Genomic DNA, 16888 nt, shown 5'->3' on the forward strand with positions numbered 1-16888 from the left:
ATCTGGTGGCAACCTGATTGGCTAAACAGGGTAGGGATGAGCCTTAAAGTGTCACTGCAATTTTGAAAAACTTTTAATATCTCATATAGACATATCAAAAGTGTTGATCAGTTGGGTCCGAGTGATAAGACTCCCACGATCACTAGAACGAGGAGAGAGAGAGAAGCGCTCACATAGCGCACTCTTTTTCCTTGCTGCAGTAGAGGAAGCGAGACAGACTCAATAGAATGTCTAAAGGCCCGTCTCACGTTGTCTCCTGCAGTGAGCAGAGAGAGCTCTCTATGCAAGCACTTCTCTCTCCTTACTCGATCGATCGGTGGGGGTCTCAACACTCAAATACCCACTGATCAAGACTTTTGATAGGTCTCTATAACTTATCTAAACTTTTTTATTTTTTTTTAAGTGCAGGTATGCTTTAGGCACAGAGTCTGTCACCATTTTTGAATAGATATTTAGGAGATACATATTCAATTATGTGTTACGCATTATAGGAGGTTACATCGATAGACATATAAGATAAAGACAGATTGATTTACCTGTTAGCAAATCTAAGCCAGAAGACATTGTAGACATAGACCTTGAGGGGTCGTACAGAACGGAGAAGTACCACATAACGGATGTCAAATTTCACCATCCCAACATCATCCCGATAAAAAAGTACTGGATTCTCTATGTATTTGGACACAACCTGATTAATGAGGAAAGGAATAAATAATGATATCCTGCCACATCTGCAGAGTCACTGTTTAGCCAGCACCCACCCTCTATCTATAGATTATCTGGGACCCCTCAATTATAGAATTTACACCTCTCACGCACCTCCATGGATAACAGCCTCTGAAATATCACCGTCATGATTTTAGAATGACCTTCCCTTACAAGATTAATCCTCATTTTAATCACTTGAAAGAGGATTTTTCCCTCCAGGCCTTCCCTCGACTCCAAAACACTGCTTACATGCAAAGAATCGGATCTCTGGGCAAGTAGATCTTATAGGATGAACTTAAAAGGCAAGTTCACTTTTCCTGCTTTGTCTCTTTACAACTTGGAATTCAAATGGATTTTTGGGAGGTTTTAACCACCACCTACCACTTTGAAAGTGCAAAATAGTTTTCACTGTGAAAAAATCAATAGTTATGACAAAAAAAAATGGAGAACTTTAACCCCTTAGTGACCAGCTTGTTTTGGGCCTTAATAACCAAGCTTTTTTTTATTATTTTTTTCCTTTCATTTTTTCTTTATTTTCCTACAGAAACTGCCATAGGAGGGCTTGTTTTTTTGCGGAACAAGTTGTAGTTTTTAAATTGTGCCATTTTGGGTCTCACATAACTTACTCATTAACGTTTATTAACTCTTTCTGGGAGGAGAATGGGAAAAATTGGATTTTTTGTACTCACCGTAAAATCCTTTTCTCGTAGTAGGCATTGGGGGACACAGCACCATGGGTATATGTCCAACTACCACTAGGAGGCACTAGACACAAAAAGTGTTGGCTCCTCCCCGTTGGGCTATACCCTCTCCACAGGCACAAGGCTATTCAGTTTGTACAAAAAGCAGTAGGAGAGAGAAAAAAAGCAAGGAACCAACAACTCCCGTACCGGGAAAGATCAAGAGACCAGCCCGGAAAATCGGAAGTAAAAACATAGGGTGGGATCTGTGTCCCCCAATGCCTACTACGAGAAAAGGATTTTACGGTGAGTACAAAAAATCCAATTTTCTCGTGCATGGCATTGGGGGACACAGCACCATGGGACGTCCCAAAGCAGTCCCCGAGGGTGGGAAAAGAACAGCCATGCCACCGGTTGGGTATACAGGTGCAGGAGAACCATGTGACCCAACAGTAGAAAACACGGAATGGGCAAGAGGTTCCATTATAAGGAAGAAACCTCAAGGAAGAATCAGAGAAGACTGTCAGCACCCCAGGAAAAATGCCTGGAAGAAAATCCCAAATGCAAGAAGGAGGCAAAAGGGAACACCGAGCTCAGCCAAGGGCTGGAGAAAAAATTAGGACAGCACCGCGTGTTGGGACTACCTAACGCTCTAAATTGTCTCAGACCCAAAGAGCGAAAAAACCTGTGGCCAACCCCTGACAGGCCAGGGGAGAAAGGAAACAAGGAAGTACTGGAAGCCAAACGAGTGAGTGAAGCAATAGCAAGGCTCACCTGAGAAGGGAGCAGGTCTCCCCTCACCGCAAGGCAGATGATGAAGTTATGCGCCCTATTTAAAAGGCGAAAACCCAAGGCTGCTAGAGGAAACCGCCAACCCTTGGAGAAGGAGGGGGTTGTAGGTAAAAGCCAGGAAAAAAGAGTAAGACCTGCGTCCCAAAAACAGGAGATGAGGCCCGAGCCTCGGAAAACAAGATATCACTGTGAAGCGTAAGACCAGAGGAAACTCTGGGCATGTGAAGCATCAGGGAAAAAAGGAACCAGATACAGGCCCAGGAAATCTCAGCAGGACACACTGGACTGAAAGACATGGAAGTAGAAGGAGAGTACTCCAACCGCCTAAGGAGGAAAGGTTCTACAACAGGAGGAGGTCCCTCCCGAAGGAGACCATACGGCGGAATTGCAAACCGTTGTGCTAAACCACTCAATACCAGGTACTTGACGTGGGAGGATGGGAAAAGAGACACTAATCCCAAGAAGACCACAAGGTTATTGGAACCCATAAAGGGAACAATCAACCCAGGCCCCGATCCCCCCAAAAAAACGATTGCCATGCAGAACCTGAGTGGTCAAATAAACGGGGACCAGGGACTCCAGAAGGAGTACCCGGGATGGGCTCACAAGGAACCAGGAGCTGAACCACCAGAAGACAACGCAAGCCAGAATATCCAGGAAAGGAGAGATGAAACTACCATAGGGGAAGGGACATTGGCCATGGACAACTACCCATTCCAAGAACAGTGACTAGCAAACTGTATACATTGTCCCAGAGAGGACAAGTACAGCAGCTCGGGATGTACCACTAAATTGACAGACATCCATATGCATAAGGAATGCAGAAGTCGCCATGAAAAAGCCGGGTGAGACTACACAGAAATGTAGAAACCAGCCGCGACCGGCGTACTGAAAACTCCCAGGGGGGAGAAGTACCTGACAGGTGCAAACGACGGCAAGGTCCAAGGGGACTGCCCCTCTGTCATGTAGTACAACTAAGCAGAGAATATAAGGGAATACCGAGAACACCTGGACCCAGAAGGAACTACGGGACCCTGTCCGATGCCAGAGCAACCAGCTGAAAAATTACCTACCAGGCAGGTGTGTGGCGCTCAGTGGTCCTGTCCCTGACCCGTCAGGGAGGACGTCCAGCGATGAAAAATGCTGATGACCCCAGAAGGATTCCATGTGGCAGAGGACATCCAGCGATGACCGAAAACTGCTGCAGCGGCCGATGCTCACCAGCTACGTGCCCCAACAAGGTAGAAGATCCAGTGGAGATCCCTGTACTCCACCAGGAATAGGCCACTCTGTAATAGGAAACAACGCAAGTACTCCTCTATAACATGGGGTAACGCGAAGCGCAGCAAACCGTAGTACCTTATAGAGATGGCAATAGCAACCCTAGCACAAAGGCCAACAACCACCTGGCCATGGTGTAGGGAGCATGGTTGTATGTGGACCACCCGCCAGATCAGATCAGCCATATACTGGAGCTACAATAAGTAGCACTAGACCGACAAGGTGGGGGTTGGGCTGGCCCACCCCTGCCAGATATGGAAACCATGCACATGCAGAACCAGGATGGCCTGTTGTAGACAGTGCCCTGAGAAGTACAAGAAGACCATTGAGCACGACAGAAACGGAGTGGAGATGTATGGAAGAACCAAAAGGGTGAAACCAACATCCGCAGCACAGATTAGAACCTGGGGGCAGAAAGCACCCAGAAATACAGAAACTGTATGGGCCACAGATTGCACCATAGGGCCCAGCACCTTGAGTAATACAACCACACGCCTAAAATATAGGGAAAGTGGCTGCATGTCTAAGGAGAGTGGAAACATAGCCACAGAATCTGGGAATGCTACTGCATTTGGAGGGTACAGGTACTCAACCTGTAAAGTAGAAATATGGCTGCGTAGTGCAAAAAACGACCAGAAAGGTGTAATGGGTACAGCATCTGGAGATGGTAGAGGTACTACCTTTAAGATCGGAGCAATGTGGCCACATGGTGCACCCTAGAACCAGAGAGGTGCAACAGCTACCGCGTTAGCAATGGTACCTATATTCCGCCCGGGAAGGGGAAAATAGGGCCGCACGGTACCACAAAGAACAAGACAGGTGCACACTACAATCAGGTAGGTGAAATGGCAACTGAAGGAGGCCCTCTATTTCGCCTGAAAAAAAGGAAAACAGGGCCGCATAGTACACCATAGAGCCAGACAGGTGTAACGGCTGCAGCATCAGAGACGGTGCAGGAACTCTACCTATGAAGGGAGTAAGATGGCTGTTTGGTGCACACTATGATGAGGTAGGTGCAATGACCACGGCAATTGGAGGAGGCCTCAATATCTCGTCCGGTAAGGGAGAGAAAATGCCACATGGTACACCATAAAGCCAGACAGGAGCAACAGCTACAGCATCAGGAAATGGTGCAGGTACTCTACCTATGAAGGGACCAAGGTGGCAGCTTGGTGCCGACTAGAACCAGACAGAGGCAATTCTACGGCAATTGAAAGTGGCCTCTATATCTCGCCCGTAGGGAGAAATGTTGCCGCATGGAACACAATAGAGCCCGCCAGGGGTATTGGCTACAGCATCGGAGATGGTGTAGGTACTCTACCTATGAAAGGGAGCAAAAAAGTCTGGGAACAGACAGGAGCAATTGCAACGGCATTTGAAGGCGGCCTGTATATCCCGCCCGGAAGGGAAAAATAGTGCCGCATGGAACACCATAGAGCCAGCCAGAGGTATCGGCTACAGCATCAGGAGATGGTGTAGGTACTCTACCTATGAAAGGAGCAAAGTGGCTGGGAACAGACAGGTGCAATTGCCAAGGCAATTGAAGGCGGCCTGTGTATCTCGCCCGGAAGGGAGAAATAGTGCCGCATGGAACACCATAGAGCCAGCCAGGAGTAATGGCTTCAGCATCTGGAGTAGGTGTAGGTACTCTACCTATGAAAAGGAGCAAGGCGGATGGAAACAGCCATATATAATTGCTTTTCCTTACCAACCAACAGGAGGCGCTTGCCAAGAACAACTGTTATGAGGTAGAGTGGCGAACACCAGCACCAGGATGGGGGCCCGGTGGAAACACTCTCAAATGTGTAGAGCATAGCCCCTGGTATAGGGGAACCAGGAAGGCTTGTCAGGTACAGCCTATGGCAGTGGTGCAGGTACCCCCCTGTTAAGGAGAAGGCGTACGTACCAGAGACACCAGTAGGTGACTCATTATGCTAAACACGGGGATGGCTGCCTTACCTGTGCGGTTGAATACCTGTGCAGTCAGGGGAGCGCCATCCGAAAATCCACTAGAGGGGATACCAACCCTGGGTAGGAGAGGTTCCTCCGTGCACGTTAGTCTTGACCTCCCAGAGGCTTCTGTATGGAGGAAGACCGCCTGATGCTCTGTTCCGAGGGAATCGGTGCAGAGGTGTCCCCCGAAGCAACGGATGGGGTGACGGGAAAGGATTCGTCACCAGCCTCAGGCCTGTCCTGGGGAGGACCCGAGGATGCCGAGGAGGGGTGGAATCCTGTTGAGACCACCCGAGGTTGTACTGTGAGCTACCCCTTGCCGGACCCGGTATCTGAGCATGCCTCATCTGCAGGGAGGACCCTGGGAGGGCATAGGTGGCCGCAATTGGATAGGTAGCGGTCCAGCAACTCCGCCAGGGATTGGGAGAGTCGGACAAGGTTCCCATGGCTTTGACAAAGAGGGAGACCATTCAGAAGGGACCTACACAAAAGGATTTGGTCAGGGGACACAATGGGGTCTGGAAAGAGGTACTGCACACAAGCAGGGACAGGCCGACCGCATGGCAGCCTTCGTAGACAGCGGACGCACGTGAAAAGACGTGGCGATCCGAGGAGAGGCTGGGAGAGGAGACCCTCATAGAGCAGCCAGCAGAGGCTGTCATATCTGGACCCAGATGCCATGTTCCCCAAAGAGGTGCTGCAGCAGCTATAGAGGCTGCAGGAGAAATGAAGCAATTGAGGAGGAGGTGGGGGGGAACGACTTGAGTGATCCCTATGTACAGCATTAGCTGCCTTTACATAGGACAATGACCTAAAGGGGGTCTGCAGTTCTTTTAAACTGAGGATCTATCCACTGGATAGATAACCCACGTTAGACCAGTAAAGGGTGGAGGAGATAGCCCCTCCCGAGGGCCGGGCGGGGTCAGAAAAGCCCGGGAAGCAAGGAGGAGGGACCGGGAAGATCGCGGCCTAGCAGGCCCAAAAGCCGGGGCCTCGATTTATGAGGCGGCCGGGAATGGAGCGGGGGGGGCGGGACGAATCGCGGCCGACCGAGGGGCCTCCGGACCCACAAAACTAGGTAAGGAGGGTGGGGGGGGGGGGGGGGGGGGCGACGCCGGGGGGGGGGCGGAACAGGGCAAACAGAGCACCTGGGAGCCGGGAACGGGCCATGGAAGATGAGGCCTAGTCCCTGCAAAAGCCGGGGACTAAAGTAGCGGGGAAGGCCCAGGAGAAGCGACGCCTGGACTGTGTGGCCAGGGAGGAGAGAAAAAACCAACCAAGGGGGAAGAGAAAGGTGGAGGAAGATGGGAAGGAGGCCCTCTAGCTTCCCAGGACCCCCAGCTAAGGTGGATCCCACCCCCCTGGCCACAGGAGGGAACCTAACCCTGGGGCAGGGACAGGGGAAATACTCACCATCTGATGTCTTCGGGCGCCGCAGGGTCACCCCTTCGGCAGACTCAACACGGGAACCGTGGGAATGCCGGCAAGCTACTGCGGATGCAGTCTGTGGGGACTGGGTGACCGACGATGGTACAGAAGTACGCGCCCGCAGGGGGGGGGGCAACTAAAGTGGAACACGATGGAGCCCCAGCCTGCAGCAGGTATAACGGTGGAGATCACCGAGACCTGCAGAAGAGAGAAAAAAAGAATAAAAAATAAAAAATAAACAGCAGGACCTGCAAAAAAGCAGGACAGGTCTGCCTCCTACGGACACTAGACAAAAACTGAATAGCCTTGTGCCTGTGGAGAGGGTATAGCCCAACGGGGAGGAGCCAACACTTTTTGTGTCTAGTGCCTCCTAGTGGTAGTTGGACATATACCCATGGTGCTGTGTCCCCCAATGCCCTGCACGAGAAAACAATACTGCCACTGTTATAAATTTTGCAGTGTTTTTTTTTTTTGTGTATTTTTCGGCATAAATAGCATGATAACTTTATTATCTGGGTCAGTACAATTACAGTGATACCAAATACACTACTTTTGCACAATAAAAAAATCATTTTTTTAAAGAAGAAAATGTTTTTTGCATTGCCACATCCCAAGATCCATTCTTTTTCTTTTTACGGAGCTGTGTGAGGGCTTGATTTTTGCAGGATGACTTGTAGTTTTCATTGGTATCATTTTGGGGTTCATAACACTTTTGATCGCTTTTTAATTGTTTTTTTGCCAGTAAATATGCAAAAAGCAGAAATTCTGGCATTTTTTTTTATTTTATTTTTTTACGGTGTTCATCATATGGGATAAATTACATGCAAAATGTGTAGTGTAGGTCATTATAGACGTGGCAATACCAAATATGTGGAGGAGATTTTATTTTTTTCAGTGTATTTTTTTTTCTACCAGAGAGGCACGGCCTGCTGGGACACTCTGGAGGCATGCCTGGGGCCTTCACTAGGCCAGGCCTGCCTCCACCGACATCAGCAACCTGCCATCTCATTCGTAGGGTACCGATGGGAGACAGAGGAAGTCCGCTCCCTCTGTAATAGTTTACATGCCATGGGCGCTCTTGCCCGCACCATGTAAGGGGCTAAACAGCCCGGATCAGCAATCCTGCCAGTCCAGGCAGTTAGAGCAGCAGTGTGGCTCTAGAGCTGAGACCCAGCTCACCGTTGCACGTGAGATCTGCGCTTAGACTGGGCCTCTTTAAAAAAAAAAGGCGGCAGCCCAGTCTAAGGCCCCTTAGTGACATCCCCGTGAACGGCAATGCTTTGTGGAGCCACTTTTTGCTGAAGTTAGAGATACAAGTTTCTTGGGGTATGTCTCTATTAGATTAGCACATCTAGACACTGGGATTTTCGTCCATTCTTCCAGGTAAAACAGAGCCATCACCTTCAAGTCAGATGGGTTGTATTGGTGTACAGCAGTCTTCAAGTCTCCAAGCGGCACTCACCATTCGGTGCAACAGGCTTTCTTAATCCTCAGATGGATTGCTGGGTACATCAGAAGCTGAATACATTGAAAGTTGTAGCTGAATACATCAGAAGCTGAATATATCAATGGCTGAATACATCAGAACGCTGAGTACATGTATAAAGCTGAGCACATAAGTGGCTGGATTCAAAAGCTGAATACAAATATGGTGTGGCATGGGACGGACTTACATCCATACAAGCAGTGATTGAGGTTCGGCCATGGCCGTTTCGCGCGTCATCGCTTCATCTGGCCCTTGGTATAACTGCGCGTCATAAGCATTTTGAGCCACTTATGTGCTCAGCTTTATACATGTACTCCGCGTTCTAATGTATTCAGCCATTGATGTATTCAGCTTCTGATGTATTCAGCTACAGCTTTCAATGTATTCAGCTTCTGATGTACCCAGCGATCCATCTGAGAATTAAAAAAGCCTGTTGCACCGAATGGTGAGTGCCGCCTGAATATTATTCTTTCATTTGTTGTTATTATATCACAGTGGGCAGAGCACCATCGGGTAGCACACCCCGTGCGTTAATAGTCACGTTTTCCAGTATTGAAAGGGGAAAGATAGGAGTGCCACTCAAAACTGTTTTCTAAAGAGTCTTCAAGTCTCCATTCGATTGTAATCTAGGCTTTGAATATCACAATTCCGAAACATTTTAATGTTTCCCTTAAAGGAGTTTTCAGCCCTCTTGATAGGTCATCAAGTATCTCATTGTGAGTGACTGACACCCAGGATACCCGCCGATCAGCTATTTGAGGAGGCTGTGAGCTGCCTTCCCGCAGCTGACCCTAGGCCCGTGATGTTACGTTCATCGGCAACGTGGCCTAGGCACAGCTCAGTCTTGTTCAAACAAATAGGCCTGTGCTGCAATACCAAGCGCAGCCACTAATCAATGTATGGCACTGTGCTTGGTAACCTATGAGCTAAGCAGTGAGCACCACGGCCTCTTCAAATTGATTGGCGGGGCTCTCTGATCCCCCCCGATCAGATACTGCTGACTTATTTTGGTCTTTTCTGCGTTAATTGCGAGTTTCAGAGAAGCTCGTTCTGAATTTCCATGAGTCATCCGTTGTGGACGTACACTTTTACAAGCTGTGGCTGGATCAGTACAAGATAAGTATTGCACTGTATTTACAAAGTGACTCAATGTTTTATGCACATTATATTTACACAAACTGTATGATTGTGTTCAAACATAAATATTCCCTTTAAGATCTTAGCACTTAGACACACACAGCAGGCGGCAGAATGCCAAGTAACTGTTTTCCTTGGGCCAGGGCCAGTAAACGAAGGAGATTGAGAGACAATGGTTTAGACCCACCTTTGGAGTGCTCTCCCTCTGTCGTATGATGTAAGACAGGTTGGTTGTGACATGCGTGTCCAGACTACGGGCAAGGTTCCACGGCTTACAGATCCAGTGATTGTCTTCCCCTCTGTAAAGACAATAACATGAAATGTAAAGCAACCGATCTCCTGTATCATCATGCAATTGATTTATTCTGAAGCATTCAAGTAAGAAAGGTATACAAGCTGGGAATACATGGGCGTTCCCTCAGAAGCAAATGATTAACTCCTAATGACCTGAGTGTTTCAGTCCTAAATAATCAAGTACCTTTTAGCAATATTGCATAATTGGCGGATTTAACAGCCCTAATCTTTTTTATTTCCTTGGCAACCAACAAAATAATTGTGCCATTTTTTGTGTGATGCATATATAGTTTGTATATATTTCTTACATATGTCCCCCAAGGGATCATAAAACATTTCTGTGCGACATTCACAGTAGTTTTACTGCTTTAACTGGGACATGCTTAGGAGTCACTGGGAGAAAACAGTCCTCTATGGTGACACTAGTTACTTGCAGAGCAGACCCAGCAGCTACCCATGCCTGGGATCACTGGCTCCAACAGAGGCTGCGAAATTGCCGCTGCTTCTATTGACTGCACTCATTTAGACCTGTGTATGCTGCAAAACAGAAGACGAAAATTATTATAAAACAGTTTAGTCTGGCAGGAGCTTTACAGCAGCAAAGCCAAAAGATGTTGGTGCAGATGCAGGACCTGTGCCACCCATCGTCAGAACAGTGGGAAGTTGTTAAGATGTCAACTTTAGACCTCCTGATCATGTGAAACAAAGCATGTGAGATGTACATAGCCCCAACCATAGCCAGCTACAAAAACTTCCCTATACAGCAACTGAATCTCAAAGCATGTGAGATGTACATAGCCCCAACCATAGCCAGCTACAAAAACTTCCCTATACAGCAACTGAATCTCACCTTTCCTCACGCTGTTTGAAGTAGCTGATAAAGTGCGGGAGCTCTGTCTTCAGATTAAAGGTACGTGGCAGCCATTTTGGACCTTCTGGTCCTCGAATCCTCCTAGAGATGGACGCGAGGCAATCCTTTACAGTCAAAAGATTCTCACAAGGGAACTGATTGAGTAGGACATGAGGTCTCTCTGTGCTGAGTGTCCTAGAATAGCAGAAGTATAATGCACATTTATCTGTCACAGCATGTGAATCTGAAAATAAAATACCTGCCTCCCCCTTCCTGGAGGAGGCCCTATTGTTGCAAATTTTCCAAACTCAAGGGGGCGTCATTTACAAAGAGCGCTATGCCTGTTTTTGGTGTTAAAAACAAAAATTGCAAGATCCCGTTTTGCAACTTTTCATCTGCCAGTGCGACAATATTTTGTTGTATGAGTGTTTTTGCGATGTGCTCACCACGTAGCAGGGCCAGGCCATCAGCCCCGACACATTTACTACCTTTTACGTCTGGAAACAGGAGTAAAAGCGGAGTGAAAACTACTCCAGTCAGGGGCTGGAGTATTTTTAATCCAGGTGCACAGACTGCTGGCGGTGCACCTAATTTATGACGATGCCTGAGCCTCTCAATAAATTATGCACGTTTTCTGCCGTAAATGCCAGTCTTTGTGAATGACCCCGAATGCCTGCTACTTACAGTTGCAAGAAAAGTATGTGAACCCTTTGGAATGATATGGATTTCTGCACAAATTGGTCATAAAAATGTGATCTGATCTTCATCTAAGTCACAACAATAGACAATCACAGTCTGCTTAAACTATAACACACAAAGAATTAAATGTTACCATGTTTTTATTGAACACACCATGTAAACATTCACAGTGCAGGTGGAAAAATTATGTGAACCCTTTGGAATTATATGGATTTCTGCACAAATTGGTCATAAAATGTGATCTGATCTTATCTAAGTCACAACAATAGACAATCACAGTCTGCTTAAAACTATTAACACACACAAAGAATTAAATGTTACCTTGTTTTTTATTGAGCACACCCTGTAAACATTCACAGTGCAGGTGGAAAAAAGTATGTGAACCCTTGGATTTAAGAACTGGTTGAACCTCCATTGGCAGCAATAACATCAACCAAACGTTTCCTATAGTTTGCAGATCAGACTTGCACAACGGTCAGGAGTAATTCTTGACCATTCCTCTTTACAGAACTGTTTCAGTTCAGCAATATTCTTGGGATGTCTGGGTGTAATCGCTTTCTTGAGGTCATGCCACAGCATCTCAATCGGTTTAGGTCAGGACTCTGACTGGGCCACTCCAGAAGGCATATTTTCTTCTGTTTAAGCCATTCTGTTGTTGATTTACTTCTATGCTTTGGGTCGTGGACCTGTTGCAACACCCATCTTCTGTTGAGCTTCAGCTGTTGGACAGATGGCCTTAAGTTCTCCTGCAAAATGTCTTGATAACCTTAGGAATTCATTTTTCGTTTGATGATAGCAATCCGTCCAGGCACTAACGCAGCAAAGCAGCCCCAAACCATGATGCCCCCCCACCATACTTCACAGTTGGGATGAGGTTTTGATAGTTGGTGTGCTGTGCCTCTTTTTCTCCACACAGTGTTGTGTGTTTCTTCCAAACAACTCAACTTTGGTTTTCATCTGTCCACAGAATATTTTGCCAGTACTGCTGTGGAAACATCCAGGTGCTCTTGTTCAAACTGTAAATGTGCAGCAATGTTTTATTGGACAGCAGTGGCTTCCTCTGTGGTATCCTCCATGAAATCCATTCTTGTTTAGTGTTTTGCGTATCGTAGATTGCTAACAGGGATATTAGCATATGCCAGAGACTTTTTGTAAGTCTTTAGCTGACACTCTAGGATTCTTCTTCACCTCATTGAGCAGTCTGCGCTATGCTTTTGCAGTCATCTTTACAGGACGGGCCACTCCTAGGAGAGTAGCAGCAGTGCTGAACTTTCTCAATTTATAGACAATTTGTCTTACCGTGGACTGATGAACAGCAAGGCTTTTGGAGATACTTTTTATAACCCTTTCCAGCTTTATGCAAGTCAACAATTCTTAATCGTAGGTCTTCTGAGAGCTCTTTTGTGCGAGGCATCATTCACATCAGGCAATGTTTCTTGTAAAAAGCAAACCCAGAACTGGTGTGTTTTTTTATAGGGCAGGGCAGCTGTAACTAACACCTACAATCTCATCTCATTGATTGGACTCCAGTTGGCTGACACCTCACTCCAATTAGCTCTTGGAGATGTCATTAGTCTAGGGGTTCACATACTTTTTCTATCTGCACTGTGAATGTTTACATGGTGTGTTCAATAAAAACATGGTAACATTTAATTCTTTGTGTGTTATTAGTTTAAGCAGACTGTGATTGTCTATTGTTGTGACTTAGATGAAGATCAGATCACATTTTATGACCAATTTGTGCAGAAATCCATATCATTCCAAAGGGTTCACATACTTTTTCTTACAACTGTATATGGAACCTGAGTAATGAGCTATTGCAAATAAAATGAAAAATAAAGCTGCTTTGCAAATAGTCTAGATTAAAATTATTTTTCAGTTTCACTGCCCAATCAGTGTTCACACTATCAATTTATTCATACAGTTTTAGGAAGAAAAAGTAGAGGAACAGCACAAAGTTTTAAGACAAGATACTCCAGAATTATTTTATAGGGGATGCAAGTATTTAAAGACATATCAAGAGTGGCTACCAGCTGTTTTGACCATGCTAAACTGCTGACAGCGCTAGGTAGGGGCCAGGAGAAAAAGGACAAACCTTTGGTGGAACTTTATTTTCAGAAGTAGTGAGAATATGACCTTTTATTCTGCCAGATTCTATTCTTGCACTAGAAGCAGAGCCTCACTGTGAAGTGCTCTCACAGCCCCTGCCCTAAGAGACAGCAGTAGCGGTCTCCTGGCTTAATGCTACAGCAGTCTCTGCACTTAAGGAGCAGAATCTGGCAGAACAAAAGATTCATGTTCACATTACCGCTGATAATAAAAGCTCCACAAAATGAATGTTTTTACTGCTCTCCTCAGGCCCTGCCTATTGCTGTCAGCAGTTCAGCATGGTCACAACTGCTGAGAGGCTCCCTTTAAAGGGAACCTGTCACCGGGATTTTGTGTATAGAGCTGAGGACATGGGTTGCTAGATCGCTGCTAGCACACCCGCAATACCCAGTCCCCATAGCTCTGTGTGCTTTTATTGTGTATAAAAACCGATTTGATACATATGCAAATTAACCTGAGATGAGTCAGAGCTTGAAAATATGACTCTTCTCTGGTCACACAAGTAAGATATGACTCTTTTATGTTAATTTGCATATGTATCAAATTGTTTTTTTTTGCACAATAAAAGCACACAGAGCTATGGGGACTGGGTATTGCAGATGTGCTAGTGGCCAACTAGCAACCCATGTCCTCAGCTCTATACTCAAAATCCCGGTGACAGGTTCCCTTTAAGGTCAAGGACTGGGCAGAAATCAGATTCACAGGACAGAATCAAGCTGGATTCCTGGGGTAAAGGAAATCCCTCTGTAATAAATCACTTTGCACACTTACTTGTAATCTTTGAAATGGGAGAAGTTGAAGAGAATGTCAGCTTCTTTCTCGTTGTCTGTGAATGCAAATCGATGGTGGTTCACGCCATTTAGCACTTGCTGCATATCTGTGTAAACTCTGTAAGACAAATACAAGATTTATATCTCTGGGGTGCCATTAGTACATTAACTTCTTCCAACAACTGGATGTACCATTACGTTTTAATTGTGGTGTACTTATTGCAATAGAACTTATGGGCTCTCTTTGTCAACCCATTCAAGGCCTTGTGGGGTGCCAGTGGGTCTTCAAAGTAGCAGGAGTCCTGACAAAGGTCTGCCAATGGCATGGATTAATAGTGTAAGGCAATATTGGTTTGGGGTAGGAAGTAAGATAGGTTCATATTTCAACAAGTGAAATATTGTTCCATAAAACAGATCCACAGTACTGCTGTAATAACAATGACCCATTGAAAAGATAACTTTATGTAATCTGCATTAGCATGGTGTTAAAAACAAACAAACAATGGTTTTTCATTTTTCCCCCTCGCCCCAAATGAGGAAACTTTAATCAATAAATTCTATTACCCCAACTGATGCAGCTACAAAATAAATTTATCGTTTTTGGTAGGCCTAAATTAGCTAGGCCTAGTACCAGAGGCATCTCTGAGCAGGGGTGCACAAGCTGCGGCTCGGGGGCCACATGTGGCCCTTGATACCATTCTGTGCAGCCCCCAAACATCTGGTAACAGAAATGTCTATGTCTTGTGGCTGCTCACATGTATTTTGTATGTATTCCCCCATTAGATGGGAATCCTAGAGGTGTAACCAGACATTTATTTTTTTAATTCAGATAATTTTTATTGCTTTTCCGTTTTTTAGCATCATCATGTTATGCTTAGACAATAAGCAGATTCATTGTAGAATACATACAGCAATTGTAGTATGGAACACGTAGATACATATTCAAGTCATATATCCAAGTATACAGTGTTGCAATTTACAAGCACATAAACCGGTCAATAAAACCTCCCAACAGCAAGTAACTCCCTCCCCCCTCCCCCCAACAAAACCAGGGCAGGACAGAGTGACAATAATCCCGTTGAGATTCCTCCTATGAGAATTGGAGATGTGTAATGTAGATAGCACAAGGCCCTCCACTAATAGTAGAATCTTATTTTATTTCATTTCATCCTCCGGGGTGTCGGCACCACAAACTTTAGTTGTGAACCATCACGCAGCACTGTTTCCCATAGGCGCATATAAACACAATGCATCCCAAGCAAGCATCCATGCAAACTGTGAACTGTACCATAAATCCATTTTGGTTGGTATACTAATAACTTCGACATACACACCACTCTAGCAATATCCACAGTAACCTCCCCCCGCTCTTATTCCTGGCCCATATCTATTATCCTCGATCAGTGCATTTACACAGAGCGCAACAGTCCTCTTGTGAGAGCCAACCAAGGACTACAACATCCAGAATTATCAATCCAGGCTCCCCATATCGCCTCAAATTTGGTATACTCCTCTCTCCAGGCGAACTACCATATTCAGTCTGCTGACATATTCCGAGATATCCGGAGATATCGGTTGTAACCATTTTGCCGCTAACGTTTTTCTTGCTTGGTACAACATTCTATTTATTCCAGTGGCTATTACTGATTGTAAATTATCCTCTGGTATTATACCCAATAAGCACAACTTAGGGTCAGGAGAAAAATGGGCACTATACACCTTGTTTACTAAGTGTACCACCGCCTTCCAATATGCTGTCAATAAGGGACATGCCCATAGAATATGGAACAAGTCTGCCTCAGCATTCCTACATTTCCTACTGTCTCTATAGCCAACTTTAAATAGAAGCACTGGGGTCTTATAGACTCTATGGATTAAATATAGGTGGGATAGAGGTGGGATAGCCTCACAGAGATACATTTGGGGTGAGGTCTAATACCTCCTCCCATGCGCATCTGTAATGCTACCCACATCTCTTTCCCAGTGTTGTCTAATTTTAAGAGGATATTTTTTTTAAAAGTCTTCAAGCAAGGCCTGATACACCGTGGAAATTGCTCCCTTTACCGATCCTGCATAACCGTTGCGTTCAGCAGCTGACTAGATTCAAACGTCACCGTAGCTATTTTGGACTGAGCTTCCAAAGCATGTCTGAGCTGCAGATACTTATAAAACTGTGTGGAAGGTAAGCTAAATTCAGAACATAGCTGCTGGAACTGCTTTAGGATTCCATTTGAGTAGATATGACCTAGATTCCAAATCCCTTTATTTTCCCACTGTGAATACCCATTTAAGCCAACCAGTTCATGGAGCGCCAGGTTGTTTCATAAAGGCGAGATATTGACCAAGCCCGATATTCCTAGAATGTCCTTTGCCTTAACCCAAATCTTTCTCATAAGTTGTAAAGTTGGAATACGCCCAGCTTCTCCTTTTACTTCTCCCTCTGTGGCTGCTAAGGGGGGAGACCTACCCGAGACCCACTCCATTAACTGACCACTCCTTCCCATTTCACCCATCACACCCTAGCCCTTGAAGTGTTGTAATTGAGCAGACAGAAAATATAACATAGGATTAGGTAGTGCCAGACCACCCGCATTCTTATTTCTCTGTAAGGTCTCATATTTGATCCTACCTCTATTATTTTTCCAGAGAAAAAAAACGAAACAGCTGTTGAATCTTGTAAAAATAATGTGTAGGAATCCAT

At 45.7% G+C, this 16888-nt stretch overlaps 1 protein-coding gene across 3 annotated transcripts in view; it reads right to left on the reverse strand.

Annotated features, from left to right (window-relative positions):
- The window catches only part of TTLL12 (tubulin tyrosine ligase like 12), a 63402-nt gene that overhangs the window by 23799 nt on the left and 22715 nt on the right, over nt 1-16888 (reverse strand). For all 3 annotated transcript variants that reach the window (XM_040439172.1, XM_040439174.1, XM_040439173.1), the window contains 4 exons: nt 14189-14305; nt 10610-10804; nt 9653-9764; nt 537-688 (listed from right to left, as the gene is read on the reverse strand). In XM_040439172.1, the coding sequence (XP_040295106.1) occupies nt 537-688; nt 9653-9764; nt 10610-10804; nt 14189-14305 (576 nt within the window). The remainder of the gene's footprint in view (nt 1-536; nt 689-9652; nt 9765-10609; nt 10805-14188; nt 14306-16888) is intronic.

This window comes from Bufo bufo, chromosome 1, assembly GCF_905171765.1.
Source record: "Bufo bufo chromosome 1, aBufBuf1.1, whole genome shotgun sequence".
NCBI lineage: Eukaryota > Metazoa > Chordata > Amphibia > Anura > Bufonidae > Bufo > Bufo bufo.